General features: G+C 36.4%; 1 protein-coding gene across 5 annotated transcripts in view; it reads right to left on the bottom strand.

The window, feature by feature from the left end:
* RANBP17 (RAN binding protein 17) overlaps positions 1 to 13,995 on the bottom strand; it is a 428,680-nt gene that overhangs the window by 308,558 nt on the left and 106,127 nt on the right. For all 5 annotated transcript variants that reach the window (XR_010133994.1, XR_010133993.1, XM_019028430.4 and 2 more), the window contains one exon: positions 13,425 to 13,560. Coding sequence is in view for 3 of the 5 variants with exons in the window: in XM_019028430.4 (XP_018883975.4) it covers positions 13,425 to 13,560 (136 nt within the window). In the remaining 2 variants the exon portion in view is untranslated. The remainder of the gene's footprint in view (positions 1 to 13,424; positions 13,561 to 13,995) is intronic.

Genomic DNA, 13,995 nt, shown 5'->3' with positions numbered 1-13,995 from the left:
ATTAAGACAGATACCGCTTATACATCTGGTTGCTAGTTTCAAGTCTCCTAACATACTGTATTAGTCCGTTTTCATGTTGCTGATAAAGACATACCTGAGACTGGGTAATTTATGAAAGAGGTTTATGGACTTACAGTTTCACATGTCTGGGGAGGCTTCACAATCATGGCACAAGGCAAGGAGCAGCAAGTCACATCTTACATGGATAGTGGCAGGCAAAAAAAAAAACGAGAGCCTGTGCAGGAAAACTCCCCCTTTTAATAACCATCAGATCTCATGAGACTTCCTATCACAAGAACAGCAGGGGAAAGACCTGCTCCCCTCCCACAACAAGTGAGAATTCAATTACCTCCCACCGGATCCCTCCCACAACACATAAGAATTCAAGATGAGATTTGGGTGGGGACACAGCCAAACCCTATCATTCCACTCCTGGCCCCTTCCAAATCTCATGTCCTTACATTTCAAAACCAATCATGCCTTCCCAACAGTCCCTCAAAGTCTTAACTCATTTCAGCATTAACTCAAAAGTCCACAGTCCATAGTCTCATCTGACATGAGGCAAGTCCCTTCTGCCTATGAGCCTGTAAAATCAAAAGCAAGTTAGTTATTTCCTAGACAAAATGGGGGTATAGGCATTGGATAAATACAGCCATTCCAAATGGGAGACACTGGCCAAAACAAAGGGGATACAGGCCCCATGCAAGTTTGAAATCCAGCAGGGCAGTCAAATCTTAAAGCTCCAAAATGATCTCCTTTGCCTCCATGTCTCACATCCAGGTCACGATGATACAAGAGGTGGGTTCCCATGGTCTTGGGTAGCTCCGCTCCTGTGGCTTTGCAGGGCAGACTCCCCTCTACTGCTTTCACAGGCTGGCACTGGCTTTTCCAGGTGAACAGTGCAAGCTGTCAGTGGATCTACCATTCTGGGGTCTGGAGAACAGTGGCCCTCTTCTCACAGCTCCACTAGACGATGCCCCAGTAGGGACTCTGTGTGGGGGCTCCAACCCCACATTTCCCTTCCGCAATGCCTTAGCAGAGGTTCTCCATGAGGGCCCCGCTCCTGTAGCAAACTTCTGCATGGACATCCAAGCATTTCTATACATCCTCTGAAATCTGGGTGGAGGTTCCCAACTATGATTCTTGACTTCTGTGCATTTGCAGGCTCAACACCACATGGAAGCTGCCAAGGCTTGGGGCTTGCACCCTCTGAAGCCATGGCCTGAGCTCTACGTTGGCCCCTTTCAGCCACAGCTGGAGCAGCTGCGACACAGGGCACCAAGTTCCTAGGCTGCACACAGCATGGGGACCCTGGGCCCAGCTCATGAAACCATTTTTTCTTCCTAGGCCTCTGAGCCTGTGATGGGAGGGGCTCCCACAAAGGTCTCTGACATGCCCTGGGGACATTTTCTCCATTGTCTTGGGGATTAATATTCAGCTTCTCATTACTTATACAAATTTCTGCAGCCAGCTTGAATTTCTCCTCAGAAAATGAGATTTTCTTTTCTATCGCATTGTCAGGCTACAAATTTTCCAAACTTTTATGCTGTTTCCCTTTTAAAACTGAATGCCTTTAACAGCACCCAAGTCACCTCTTGAATGCTTTGCTGCTTAGAAATGTCTTCCACCAGATGCCCTAAATTATCTCCCTCAAGTTCAAAGTTCCACAGATCTCTAGGGTAGGGTCAAAATTCCGCCAGTTTTGTTGTTAAAACATAGTAAGAGTCACCTTTGCTCCAGTTCCCCATCTCCATCTGAGATCACATCAGCCTGGATTTCACTGTCCATATCATTATCAGCATTTTGGTCAAAGCCAATCAATAAGTCTCCTGGAAGATCCAAACTTTCCCACATTTTCCTGTCTTCTTCTGAGCTCTCCAAACTGTTCCAACCTCTGCCTGTTACCCAGTTCCAAAGTTGCTTCCACATTTTCTGGTATCTTTTCAGCAATGTCCCACTCCCAGTACCAATTTACTTTATTAGTCCATTTTCATGCTGCTGATAAAGACATACCTGAAACTGGGCAATTTACAAAAGAAAGATGTTTACTGGACTTGCAGTTCCATATGGTTGGGGAGGCCTCACAATCATGGCAGAAGGCAAGGAGCAGCAAGTCACATCTTACATGGATGGCAGCAGGCAAATTAAGATAGCTTATGCAGGAAAACTCCCCTTTATAGTAACCATCAGATTTTGTGAGAGTTAGTCACTACCATGAGAACAGCATAGGAAAGACCTGTCCCATGATTCAATTACCTCTCACTGGGTCCCTCCCACAACACATGGGAAATCAAGGTGAGATTTGGGTGGGGACACAGCCAGACCATATCATTCTCTAATTTCTTCCTTGCAAATATATTTTTTATTCCTCTACTCTCATTATGATACAGTTGCAAGGGGATAGGAGGGTAAATGTGAAATTTTAATTTGCTATATTTAACTAGAGTTCTTAATAATTATTTCTTTTGCAAATTAAATATTTCAAATATAGAGAAAGGCATAAAATTTAATAAACACTCATGCACACCCACCATGCAGACTAAGAAAATATTACAGATATGGTTGAACTATGCCTTTTGCTCTAATCCATTCCTCTTCTCAACCAGAGATAACCATTATCCTGAATTTAGTGTTTACTAATCCCATGCACATATTATTTTTACCATAGGTAGAATTCATGAGCATACAATTTTCTTAACATATTTGACACAGGAGTGTCATTTGTGTCCTTGTATGACTTTTTTTCATACCATATTGTGGATGGTTTTATAGAGTTACCCAAAAATAAACGTAGTTTTAGATCATTCATTTTCACTGTTATACATAATCCCACTGTGTAACAATACCATAATTCATCCATTCTTCTACTGATAGGCAAGTTTCCACTTTTTTACACAATTACACATCAGGCTTCCGTGAATAATCTTTTGTAAAAAAAATTAATTGAGGCATAATATGAAGTGCACAAATCATAATATGAGCTCAGTGTGTCTTTATATAAGTATACACTCATTCAAGCCCCATCAAAATAAAACATTTCAAGGTCCCCAGAAGGCTCCCTTAGTTCACTTTCCCAGTCAAAATATTCTCCCTACCCAAAGGTAACCACTATTCTGACTTCCATCACCATAAATTAGTTTTGACTGTTATAGAAATTGGTAAGTGGAATAATAAAATATGTACACTTTTGATCTTTTTCATTCTTCATCATAGCTGAAGTGATTATTGTAAAATCATCATAAATTCATCCAAATTTTTGCATGTAGTTTTTCTTTTTTTAAATCGTTGTATAGTATTACAGTGTAGGAGTATACATTAATTTATTTATCCATTTGACTGCTGACAGACACTTGGGTTGTTTCCAGTTCTTGGATATTATAAATAAAGTTGCTATAAATATTCTTGTACACTGCATTTGGCAAACATATAAATTCATTGCTTCTGGGTAAATAAGAGTAGAGCTGATGAGTCATAAGGTAGACTATATCCAGCTTTAGTACATTGCCAAATAGTTTTCCAAAATGATTTTATTAATTTACACTGCCACCAGCAACAAATGTTATCATGTGTTCCACTCCATCATCAAGGTTTGGTTTTATCAGTTTTTAAAATTTTTAGCCATTTTGTCAGATGAGCAGTGATATTTCACTTAGGTATTAATTAGTATTTCTCTGATGATGACTAATGATACTGAACACCTTTTTATATGCATATTGGCCATTTAGATACCTTTTTTCAGTGCTTGTTGAAATCTTCTGCCCATTTTAAAAGTGGGTTTTTTGGTCTGTTTTTTGGTAACAAGTTGACATATTCACCTACTATATAATTCATACACTTAACGTGCACAATTCAATGTTTTTTTCTATGGATATGTGCAGCCATCACCACAATCAATTTCAGAATATTTCAACACTACAAAGGTATTTCATACCTTTTGTCCATGACTACCCAATCTCCAATAACCCCAGCCCTAGGCACCCAATAATCTACTTTCTATTTGTATAGATTTGCCTATTCCAGACATTTAAACCACTGGAATCATGTGGTATTTGTTTTTTTTTTGTGGCTGGCTTATTTGACTTAGCGTAATGTTTTCAATTATCATACTTGTTGCGGCATCTATCAGTACTTCATTCCTTTTTATGGCTGAATAACATTCCACTTCGGGAAATACCAAATTTTATCTATCATTCATCAGCTAATAGACATGCAAATTTTTTTCCACTTTGTGGCTATTGGAAATAATGCTTCTGTGAACATGTGTGCAAATGTTTATGTAGAGTGTAGTTTCCATTTTCTTGGATATATACATAAGAGTAGAAATACTGAATCATGGTAACTCTATGTTTAACCTTGTGAAGAACTGCCAGACTGTTTTTCAAATTGGTTGCCATGTTTTACGTTCCTTGCAACAGTGTATGAAGATTCCTATTTCTCCACATTCTCACTCACAATTATCTTTTTTTTTTTATCATATTCATCCTAGTGAGTGTAAAGTGGTATCTATTTCTGGCACTGACATGAATTTCTACGATAAATAATGATGCTGAAGATCTTTCCATGTCCTTGTTGGCCATTCATAGATTTTCTTTGGAGAAATGTCTGTTTAGATCTTTTGCCCATTTAAAAAACTGGGTTATTTATCTTTTTATTATTGAGTTATAAGAATTCTTTATAGATTCTAGATGCGAGACCTTTATGAAATATACGATATGCAAATATCTTCTCCCATTTTTGTAGGTTGTGCTTTCAATTTCTTGATGATGTCCTCTGAAGTACAAAAGTTTTTAAATGATGAAGTCCAATGTATCTTTTTCTTTAGCTGCTTGAGCTTTTGATGTCATAGCTAAGAAACCATTGTCCAAAGTCATAAAGACTTACTTCTATGTTTTAAGCATTTTATATTTTTCTCACATTTAGATCTGATTCATTTTGAGTTAACTTTTGCATATGGTGTGAGAGAGGGGATTAACTTCATTCTTTTGAACGTGAATATCCAGTTGTACCAGCATCATTTGTTGAAAACTATTCTTCCACTACTGAGTTATGTTGATGCCCTTGTCAAAAAATCACCTGACTACAAATGTGAAGGTTTTTACCTGGACTCTCCATTCTATTTCATTCGTTTATATGTATATGCTTACCACACTGTCTTACTATAATTACTATAACTTAATATTATTGTAAGTAACAACTTATTGCTGCTTTGTAGCAAGTTTTGAAATTAGAAAGTGTGAGTATTCCAACTTTGTTCTTGGCCAAGATTGTTTTGGCTATTCTGCGTTCTTTTAATTTCACACAAATTTAAGGATAAGCTTGTCAATTCCTGCAAAGACAACAGCTAAGATTTTGGTAGAGATTGTGTTAAACCTGTAGATCAATTTGAAGAGCACTGCTATCTTAACAATATTAAGTCTTGTAATCCATGACCATAAGATATCTTTCCAGTTATTATATCCCCTTTGTTTCAACAATGTTTTATGATTTTCAGATTATAAGTTTTACACTTCTTTTGTTAAATTTATTCCTATTTAATTCTTTCTGATTCTATTATAATGGAATGTTTTGTTCCTTTTGTTTTTGGGTTGTTTATTGCAAGTGCACAGAAATTCAGTCGAGTTTTTGTATTAATCTTATAATCCTGCAAACTTACTGATGTTATTAGTTCTAACAGTTTTTCAGTGGATCCTTAGGATTTCCTATACATAAGATCATGTCATCTGCAATTAGAGCTGTAATCCCTTTATTCCTAGATTCCTTTTTTTTGAAAATCTGGATGCCTTTTTGTTTTGTTTTGTTTTGTTTTTTGCCTATTTATCTCGCTAGAACCCCTAGTACAATATTTAATAGAAGAGAAGGGAGTAGCCATGCTTGTCTTACTCTCGATCATAAGAGAAAGCACTTATAAGATGCTGGAATCCATTTTGGTGTTTCTGTTTGTTTGTTTTTTTGTTTTTTAGCTTTTACATCTATATTAAGACCCTAGTACTATTCAAAGAACAGAGAGAAAAAGAACAAACAGAGCTGCAGAAAAAATGCGGGAAATTCGTATGTTAAAATCTAATTTCCAATGTGATGGTTTTAAGAGAGAGGGCCTTTGGGAGAGAATTATAAGGGGGATTAGTGCCCTTATAAAAGGTGCCCTTATAAAGGTGGCGAAGAACCTAGATGAATTATTGTTTGTGTCCTACTGTTTTGTAAAAAAGAATTTGTAAGGAATGATATAGAATATTTGGCTGAATACATTTCTTTCTTTTATTTTTTGAGACGGGAGTCTCACTCTGTCACCCAGGCTGGAGTGCAGTGGCGCAATCTCAGCTCACTGCAACCTCTGCCTCCCAGGTTCATGCAATTCTGTCTCAGCCTCCAGAGCAGTTGAGATTACAGGCGCGTGCCACCACGCCTGGCTAAATTTTGTATTTTTAGTAGAGACGGGGTTTCACCATATTGGTCAGGCTGGTCTCGAACTCCTGACCTCAGGTGATCTACCCACCTCGGCCTCCCAAAGTGCTGGGATTACAGGTGTGAGCCACCACGCCCAGCTGGCTGAATAAATTTCTAAGCAAAATAATGGCTTGGTTTCTCTTGAATGTTTATAATAACAAAATGTGAGAAGAAAAATGATTTAAAGACAAAATGGTCAATCAAAAGGAAAGAGAACTTAAAGGTTTGAAAAATTATCAGCCTTTCCATATTGTAAAAAATGAGAAAGTGTGTTCAGGAGAGAATACAAAAGGTGTGCCTGGACTGGCAGGGACAAGTTAAAAATGACCCTGAAAGTGTATCACAGATCCTTGGGGCTGTCTCTCATTCTGTCTCCCAGGCCCAGAGTGCAAGGGCCTGGAAGAAAAAATGATTTCAAAGGAAGGGCCATGGGTACTCACAGGACCCTAGCACTTGCTGCCTGGCCCTGCCTTAATACTCCACTCCCCACATTCTCATGCAGTGCTCCTTGGCTGCCCCAGGTGCAGTTCCATAGGCCCAAGTGCAGCCTAGGCTAAAGTGATTACCCCTTCAGAGGGCATAGAGAGTAAACACTGGTGGCATACATGCAGTACCATTTCCTCCAGCTTGCAAAATGCTCAAGCCATGGGGGTGTGGCCACCTCCAGTGGCCACCTCCATTTCCAAAAATAGAGCTGCCTGGAGCTTCAGGTGTACAACTCAGAGGGTTGCTGGAAGGACAGGGCCACCAGAGAAAGTCCCCACTATGGCAATGCCTAGTGGAGTCATGGGGGCAGAGTCATTCATCTCTGGAACTCTAGACTAAAAGAGCCACTGGCATGTGATTCCATCCTGGGAGAGCAGCAGGCACCCAACTCCAGTATATGAGAACTCTACCACCTAGAGCCTTGGGAGCCTAATCCCTACCCTAGTGTGTTCAGAAGGTAGGACATTAAGTCAAAGAAGATTATTCTGGAGCCTGAAGATTTAATGCTGCCTTATTAAGTTTTGGACCTGTTCAAGACCTGTCATTTCTTCCTTCATTCCTGCTTCTCCCTTGTGGAATGGCAAGGTCTATCCTGTGTCTGTCCCACCACTGTATTTTGGAAGCATATGATATTATCTGATTTAACAGGCTGACAGCTAGAGGGGTAATTTGGCTCAGAATGAATCACTGTGGAGTCTCAACCACATCTCATTTAGATGATATTTACATGAGACTCTAGGCTTCAGACTTTGGAGCTGATTGTAGGATAAACTAAGACTTTGGGGACTAAACTAGAATGGAATGGCGTGTTTTGCATATGAGAAGGACATGCACTTTGTGGGGCAAATGTGAAATGCTATGGTCTGAATGTTTGTGTCCCTGACAAAATCGTATGTTGAAATCTAATTCCCAGCATGATGATATTAAGAGGTAGGGCCTTTGGAGACAATTAGGTCATGAGGGCAGAGCTCTCATGGATGAGACTAGTGTCCTCATAAGGGGTCTGAGAGAGTTTGTGTGCCCTTTCCACTATGTGAACACACAGAGAGACGGCACCAACTATGAAAACAGAAAAGGGCTCCTACCACACACAAAATCTGCTAGCCTTGATCTTGAACTTCTCAGGCTCTCAAACTGTGAGAAACAAATGTTTGTTGTTTATGGTATTTGTTAACAGCAGCCCAGAGGACTAAGACCATGTTTACTGGCCATTGTGATTTCTTCTTCTGTGAAGTGTTTATTCATGTATTTTGGCCATTTTACTAGTAGGTAGCTTTTCTCTTATTTATTCACAGAAATTATAAAACCGAATGTTGATTCTCTATAAGTTACATGTATTATGAATGTATCCCTACAGCTTTTCTTTATTACTTTGTCTATTGTGTTTTCTGATTCACAGGAGTTTTTACTTTTAATATGGGTAGAAGTTACCAACTTTTGAGTTTAGAGCTTAGCTTTTTTATGTCTTAAAAAATTCTTCCCTATCCCTAAATCATAATATTCTGCTTTTCATATTTAGAGTCTGTCTTCTACTAGAAATTGATTTTTGCATGATATGAAGTCTTAATCCAAATTTTCACATACAGATAACCAAAAATCCCAGCAGTATGTATTTAACAGTCTGTCTGGTCTTCATTTCATCATATGCTGTTTAAATGCATATATGAATCAATTTTATAATTTTTTTTCCTTACTTGTCCATGTTCCCTTTAACTAAAAACTTACAGGGGAGATGGATGATCCTATTCACTTTTGCATCCCTGGCATTAATACATAGTGGTTACTTATCAATAGTCACTGAGTAATGAACAGGAATAAACCAAAGGAAAAAAGACAGCAGCGCATATGAATCATGTCATAAAGTGGAATGAAAAGAAATGATTTCAAAGGTAGGCAAAGTTTCATCATAAGCGAGAATTCATTTTATAAGTAACGAGAAACCAATAAAAAAATTTAAGCAGAAAAACTGCACAGGAAAAATTTTTCTGAAAGACTGGCAAAACTTAAAGTCTGACAAAAGCACATATAATGACAATAGAAACAGACACCTACCCTGGCTGGGGGAGAGGAAATAAGCTGTTATAACACTTAGGAAGGCAACCTAATAATATCTAGTAAAGCTTAAGATATGTACATTTTACAGCCCAGCAATTCTACTATTTATCTTCACAAAACTCTTACATATGCATGAGGATGCAGACATGAGAATATTTACTGCAGTATTGTTTGTAAAAATTGAAAATCTGGAAACAATCTAACGTATCAATAATAAAATGAATGTATAATGGCATAGTGATACACTCTAATACCACTCAATAATTAAAATAATTAGAACTATATGTGTCATTATGAGTAAATCTGAAAAATGGTAATAAAAAAAGATGAATTCTGGTCAGATGTGGTGGCTCACGCCTGTAATTGCAACACTTAGGGAGGCTAAGGTGGGTGGATCACCTGAGGTCAGGAGTTCGAAACCAGCCTGGCCAACATAGTGAAACCTCGTCTCTACTAAAAATACAAAAAAATTGGCCAGGCGCGGTGGTGCATGCCTGTAATCCCAGCTACTTGAGAGGCTGAGGCAGGAAAATCACTTGAACCTGGGAGGCGGAGGTTGCAGTGAGTCAAGATGGCGCCATTGCACTCCAGCCTGGACAGCAAGAGCAAAACTCCACCATCAAAAAAAAAAAAAAAAAAAAAAAAAATCCTAAAGATCCAAACTGCATAATACTTTTATATAAAGTTAACAGTGCTGTGTTTTGTTTATATATACACAGAAATGTAGAAAAAGTACAAAATCATGGATGAGAATAATACTAAATTTAGGACAGTGGTTACTGTGGGGCAAGAAGCTAGAGAAGTGAAATCAGAGCAGCAACAGGATTATTCATGTTTTACTCAAAAATATACAGATCTGAAGCAAATATAGCAAAGCATTAAGACTTGACAAAACTGAATGATGGGCATATGAGTGTTCATTACATTATTCTTTGGTTTTCTAATAAAAAATACTCCAGTGGCAGTATGGAAAATAGAGTGGAGTGGGGAGAAACAAAATGGAAACAAAGAGGGCAAGTAGAATACTTTTGAAATTCCATAGGAAATAACAAGCAGTGAAAGTGAGGCTAAAAAGAAAGGGGCAGAAGAAAGGAGTACACCTGAGAGATACTCCAAAAGTAAAATTCACAGGATTAGGTGACAGATTGGATACAAGAGGTACAAAAGGGAAATTCAATGTCATTCTTCTTTAAAATATGGGAAGTAGGAAGAAAGAGTTCTAAAAGATAGTGAGTTCCTTTTTGGAAATAAGTTTCAAGGGCCCATTCAACATCCCAGTGGAAAGATCCAATAGAAAGGAGGCAATATACCAAAGTGGTCAGCAGCTCAGGCTCTGCAGTCAGGTGCCTAGGGTTCAAATCCAGGTTGAACCACTTAAACACATTGGTTAACCCCTCTAAACCTCAATTTCCATGTCTACAGAAAGGAAGGATTTTAACAAAATCGCTATTTTCATAGCATTTTTGTGACAATGAAATTATATAATGCCTTTCAAGTTCTGAGCAAAGTATTTAACACAGACTTGTTGCTCAATAAATGCCTATGGCTACTATTTACAACATTCTTTCTCACATATAGGACTTCCATCACATACATCACTTAGGACACTTTAGTAATTCCACCTTGGTTCCTGAAGAACTTACTTCTATAAATTATATTCTGTTGTCTATACAGGCTTTTATAAAATGTTCAAGATGCTTAATATTACACCTTATTTATAACTGCTGAATAATTTCACTCAAGTCAGCATCATTTTCCAACTCAAGAATATATCCTTTATTACCTGAAAGTATTATACATGAGATCTAGGCCGAATTCCTATAGAATTCTATTAAATACACACATTCAACAGTAAGTTGAAAGCATACAAACAATACATACATGCCAGGCTCTTTCAAATAACAATAAACAAGGCAGAAATAGTACTAACCAAAATTATAGTCTATTCACTAACAAGTAATTACAAAGCAGTGTAATAAATATTAAAACAGGGAACAAATGGGTGCTACAGAACACAGACAAAACAAACACTCTCAGAATTTGAGAGTTAAAAAGGGGATACTAAAGGATGGGGTCTCTGATGACAATAAGTAGTTGGCAGAATAAGGCAGAGAAGTAAAAGATGGATTTAAAAAAAATAGTGTCTTAACCCATTCATGCCTGAGGTTGGAATTTTTTAAATTTTTGCAATCAGACCTTGACGATGACCTTGAGCAGTAGGATATAAATAACTCCCACATGCTTAGCGTTCCAATAATGGAACACTAGGCATAATTAAGCAGGGGAAACATTTTCTTCTAATACCTGGAATTAACAGCACAGACTGCTGAAGAACCTGAAATAAGTTTACCACATATAAAGTATGCAGTGCAAGTATGGTGTACTGAAGTATGAAGCTGGTGACATATGCCGAAAAGAGATTGGGAAGAACCTTGAAGTCATACTCTACATGATACAATTAAATGAGACTGCTCAAAAGTGCTTAGCACAGTTCCTGGTACAAAATAAGCACGCGTTGTGAAACATTCATTTGCTATTATCTAGTATTCTCCCACTTTTTGCCACAATTTGGAATCGGACAATACACCCACCAAGAAATATGTTCCACTCACTCTTCCTTACATAGTTGGTTGCTAAAAAAATTGTATATATAGTACTTATGAAATGTCTTAGAGAGTCTGTTCTTTCATTAGTAAAATGAGGACATTAATACCAACCTTGCAAGCCTACTGTAAGGAATAAAGCTAGCATGAAGAGTACCTAGGAGAGTGATGGGACACATAATTAAGGACTTCTGAAAATGATTTCTATTAAGACAGATTGGCAGGTAAGTCAGAGAAACCAAAAAGTAGGAAGATTTAGTTTCACTCTGGGGTTATGCAATAGAAATGCCTTAGAAATTTTGTCACCTTAGGACTAACTTCCTTTAATAGGGTAAGATACACACACCAACAATGTTAAAGTTACAATAAAGGAGCCAATACCATTCTGATGATGTGTTTACTTTTTCCTAAAGTGCAAGCTTTTTCAAAAACGAAAAACTAATCTGTAATTCGCTTTTTTTCACAATTACCTTATATTAAAAGTTTTGAAACAAAATCCGAAATCCCATAGCCCTAAAACAACTAGTCTCATTTTACATATTTCCTTCCAGGTGCCTTCAAAACAATACTTAGAAGGATTTTCTACTCCATATTATACTGTTTTAAGACCTACACCAAATGGATATTGTATTAGCAGTATTTTGAGAGTAACCCTTTTGCAAAAGCAAAGATACTCTCTGGACATATTAAACAAGAAAATTTATCATCATTTGATTTATATTCAATCTTCAAGTATCACATCTGGGATTATTAAAAAGGCACCCTGTTATATAAGTTTTATAGTATGTAATTATTGTCTGATTCTAAGTTGTCTTACTGACAACCTAAAACATTTATTTCTAGCTACTCTTTTTCTTCCAAATGGTCTCATTTGGTGGCAGCTAAATTCTAAGAGAATTTTATTGATATTAATCCTAAATGATATCATAATATATTTGAGAAAGAAATTATAAAATGGCATCATTTCCTTAAAAAAGTAAAGAATATTTTACCTGAAATAAACTAAAGGATAATCTTAAAATCAAACAAAAAATTTTTTCACACTACTACATAATTATTATCAGAAAATCCTAAGTAAACTGAAGGTTACATTTCCTAAGATAAAACAGCTAAAATGAGTATAAAAAGTTTATTTTAGAATTTTCAAATAAAAAATCCTACAACATCACTAAAACAAACAAAGTTCAAACGAAATGAGAATATCCTTAGAACTTCTTATGGAGAAGATTTTACTCAGTGTCAGTATCTAATGCTACTAAATATCTGCTTAGGGTTCACATAAATGCCCTTAATAATCTTTCATTATACTTTAAGATCAAGTCATCTTAACTTGCTGATGCTAAACATTCAATTATCATACTATGAGTATTCCCAACATTAAGGTTATATGCAGTCTCTTAAGGACACATCTAATTTTCCTAGTCCTCATTATTTAATCATGTACAAATGCCAAGAAATTAGTGAAATATACTAGAAGCCACAAAAATAAATAAGTGTCCAAAAAACCCTGGAACTACTAAAAAAGCAAATCTTATGCTTTCAGTCTTGAAATACAATAAGGCAAAATTGATTAGTGTTTAAAATAATCTCAACTGTTTAATGACCATCCATGTAAAACATATTCATTACCTCTCTGCCACTCAATCTTTAAAGAAAATGGTAAACTAGGTATAAAACAAGCAACTTAATTTTACATTGCACTTCAACACCAATTCATCAATTGATTAATCAATTACACGTCTTATGTAGAAATTTCCCAAATATATCATTCAGTTATATATGTACATCTTTCTTCATCTCCAATAACATGTTTTAAACTCTCTAGTAGAAACCTACCTTTGAGGTTCTTTGAAGTTGATCACCAACATATGTTTTACGAAACTGATCCAAGAACCACAGAATTGCAAGCTCTATTTTCTCACTAGAACATCGAGGCAATCCGGTATCCATTAAAGATATAAGCTGAAAAACTCTTCATGAAGGGAAAATAAAAAAAAAAACCTTCAGTACAAAACCTTAGAGAAACAACATTAAAACATTTACCATAAATGTAATATAACATATAATCACTGTAAAAAGTGGGAAAATAAAAAAAAATAAAGAAAATATTTTTTGAATCATCTGAAATCCTACTACTGAGAGATATTACTACTTGGTCTAATTCATTCTAGCCTTTTTTTCCTAAGACATACACATACATGCATATAGATGCAAAACTCTGTATGTATATACAGATATTATTTTACTACAAACTGATAAAATAAATGCATGGCATACACATAAAAAACCCTATACTATAGTAAAAATTTACTATAAATTTTTAGTAAAAGAAGAATTATATTAAGTATGTAGTCTTGTATTTCACCTTTTTACTTAATCTTGTATTTCTAAATAATTAAATATTTTG

Source organism: Gorilla gorilla, chromosome 4, assembly GCF_029281585.2.
Source record: "Gorilla gorilla gorilla isolate KB3781 chromosome 4, NHGRI_mGorGor1-v2.1_pri, whole genome shotgun sequence".
NCBI classification, from domain to species: Eukaryota; Metazoa; Chordata; class Mammalia; order Primates; family Hominidae; genus Gorilla; species Gorilla gorilla.
The sequence above is the reverse complement of the archived record's forward strand: the minus strand, read 5'-3'. Positions and strand labels throughout refer to the sequence as shown.